At 47.4% G+C, this 2,500-nt stretch overlaps 1 protein-coding gene across 1 annotated transcript; it reads right to left on the reverse strand.

Moving 5' to 3' along the window:
- Positions 1–140: 140 nt before the first annotated feature.
- On the reverse strand, positions 141–596 carry LOC119575649 (acidic proline-rich protein HP43A-like). The gene has a single exon (XM_037923280.1). The coding sequence runs from the start codon at positions 594–596 to the stop codon at positions 141–143; it is 456 nt and encodes a 151-aa protein (XP_037779208.1).
- Between the last annotated feature and the right edge of the window lie 1,904 nt (positions 597–2,500).

The raw sequence follows: 2,500 nt of genomic DNA on the forward strand, positions 1-2,500 counted from the left end.
CTAGGACGGTCTGTGGCTTCCTCGGATGGTCTGTGGCTTCCTAGGACGGTCTGTGGCTTCCTCGGATGGTCTGTGGCTTCCTAGGACTGTCTGTGGCTTCCTAGGACGGTCTGTGGCTTCCTCGGACTGTCTGTGGCTTCCTAGGACGGTCTGTGGCTTCTTAGGACTGTCTGTGGCTTCCTAGGACGGTCTGTGGCTTCCTCGGATGGTCTGTGGCTTCCTAGGACGGTCTGTGGCTTCCTAGGACGGTCTGTGGCTTCCCCGGACGGTCTGTGGCTTCCCCGGACGGTCTGTGGCTTCCCCGGACGGTCTGTGGACTCTTCGGACGGTCTGTGGCTTCCTCGGACGGTCTGTGGCTTCGCCGGACGGTCTGTGGACTCTTCGGACGGTCTGTGGCCTCCTTGGACGTCTGTGTCCTTCTTGGATGTCTGTGGCCTTCTTGTACGTCTGTGGCCTTCTTGGACGTCTGTGGCCTTCTTGGACGTCTGTGTCCTTCTTGAACGTCTGTGTCCTTCTTGGACGTCTGTGGCTTCTTGGACTTCTGAAACCAGCATCTCATCATGTTGGAAACGTTTACCCTTCGAATATGACGTCATTTTGATGGTGCAAAGTCAGGAGAATAAAAAGCAGGATGAGGAAGGACGTCGCAGACACAGGACCGCGCTTCCACCTGGGCAATGGGAGAGTTGTGAACAGGGGCGTTGTCTTGTAGGAGGCGGACACCTTTGGGAGGGAGGAGAGGTAGAGGGGGAGGGAGAGAGAGAGAATGGGAAAGGAGAGATGGGGGGGAAGGAGAGGGGGAGAAGGGGGAGGAAGGGGTGGAAGAGGAGGAGAGGAAAGGAGGAGGAGGAGTGGAAGAGGAGGAGGAGGAAGATTAGGTGGGAGATGGAAGAGGAGGAGGAGGAAGAGGAGGAGGGGGGAGTGGAAGAGGAGGAAGAGGAGGAGGAGGAGGAGAGAGTGGAAAAGGAGGAAGGGGGAATGGAAAAGGAGGAGACGGAGGATCAGAAGAAGAATAGGGAAGAGGGAGGGGAGGAAGAGGAAGAAAGAGTTAAAGAGTTAGAGATTAAAAAGGTAAGACCAGATAGATAAGAGCTTTTTCATTCCTCTTTTTCGTCTTTCGTAATATCTTTTGTTTCCTTCTCGGTGTGTTTCTTCCCTTCTTCTTTCATTTTCTTTTTTTTTCTCCTTTTATTCTTCCTGTTCTTTCACTTCTCTCTTGTCCTTTCATTTCTTTTTCATCTTCTTTTTCCTTTTTTCTTTTCTGTAATTTTCTTCTTGTTCTTTTCTTTCATTTTCATTCCCTTTTTAGCGTTATTCTGTTGCTTCTTTTCCTTCATTTTATTCTTTTGATTCTCTTCATTCTCTTCCTTCTGCCTCTTCTTATTCTCTCTCTCTCTCTCTCTCTCTCTCTCTCTCTCTCTCTCTCTCTCTCTCTCTCTCTCTCTCTTTATTATTATTTTTTTAATTTCCCATGTCCACTCTTTATCCCCACCTTCTTTTCCTATTTTTTCCGCCTTCACCTCCACCCAAACTCAAAGTCAAAATAGAAAATAGTAAATAAATAAAAATAAATGATAAATGAATAAATAAATATATTTTAATAAATAAATAAATAAATAATCTGTTATTATCCTTTATCTCTCCTTTATAAATGACCTCAATAAGCGACCTCTGGGATGCAGTTGCCTCGTTGTTTTGCAATGTTGATTAAAACTTTTAAGAAAAAAAATCAACTTGCAAAGGGGGTTGACTTGATTCTATGTTGCCAAGTCTGGGTTGCTGAAGGGTTATCATGGGGATTGGGAGGGGGGGAGGGGGAAGAGGGAGGGGGGGAAAGGGAGAGGGGAGGGGGGAAGAGGGAGAGGGGGGAAGAGGGAGAATGGGGGAAGGGAGGGAGGAGAGAAGGAGAGGTGGAGAGATGAGGGGAAGGAGATGGAGGAAGAGGGAGGGGGAGAAGGGGGAGAGGAAGGGGGAGATGGAAGGAGGAGGAGAGGAGGGAGGGGAGGGGGAAAGGGAGGGAATGGTATCGGGTTATTTATCTTTACGTATTCTGGCTCGTTGGGCTATGTGCATTTCTTTTTTGCTTTTGTCGTTTGTTTAGCGACAACATTGGGGTGTGTGTATAACTTTGTGGAGTGTGGCGAAGGCGTTTACTGGTAGGGGTAATCGGGTTTTATCTCTTACTATTTCTCTCTCTCTCTTTCTATTTCTTTCTTTCTTTTTGTCGTCTTTCTTTCTTCTCTTTTGCTCTCTCTCTCTCTCTCTCTATTCTCTCTCGGGTCGATCTCTCTCACTCTTTCTCTCTCTCTCATCCTACATCTCTCTCTCTCTCTCTCTCTCATTTATCTTTTCTTTCTCTCTCTTCTCATCTCTCTCTCTCTTCTCTCTCCTCTCTCTCCTCTCCTCTCCTCCTCTCTTTCTCTCTCTCTCTCTCTCTCGTCTCTCTCTCTCTTCTCTCATCTCTCTTTTCTTCTCTCTTTCTTCTTTCTTCTCTATCTAT

The sequence above is a fragment of the Penaeus monodon genome, chromosome 7, assembly GCF_015228065.2.
Source record: "Penaeus monodon isolate SGIC_2016 chromosome 7, NSTDA_Pmon_1, whole genome shotgun sequence".
NCBI lineage: Eukaryota > Metazoa > Arthropoda > Malacostraca > Decapoda > Penaeidae > Penaeus > Penaeus monodon.

Coding starts and splice junctions, on each gene's coding strand:
- LOC119575649 (XM_037923280.1), bottom strand. CDS start 596: ATGACGTCATATTCGAAGGGTAAACGTTTCCAACATGATGAGATGCTG.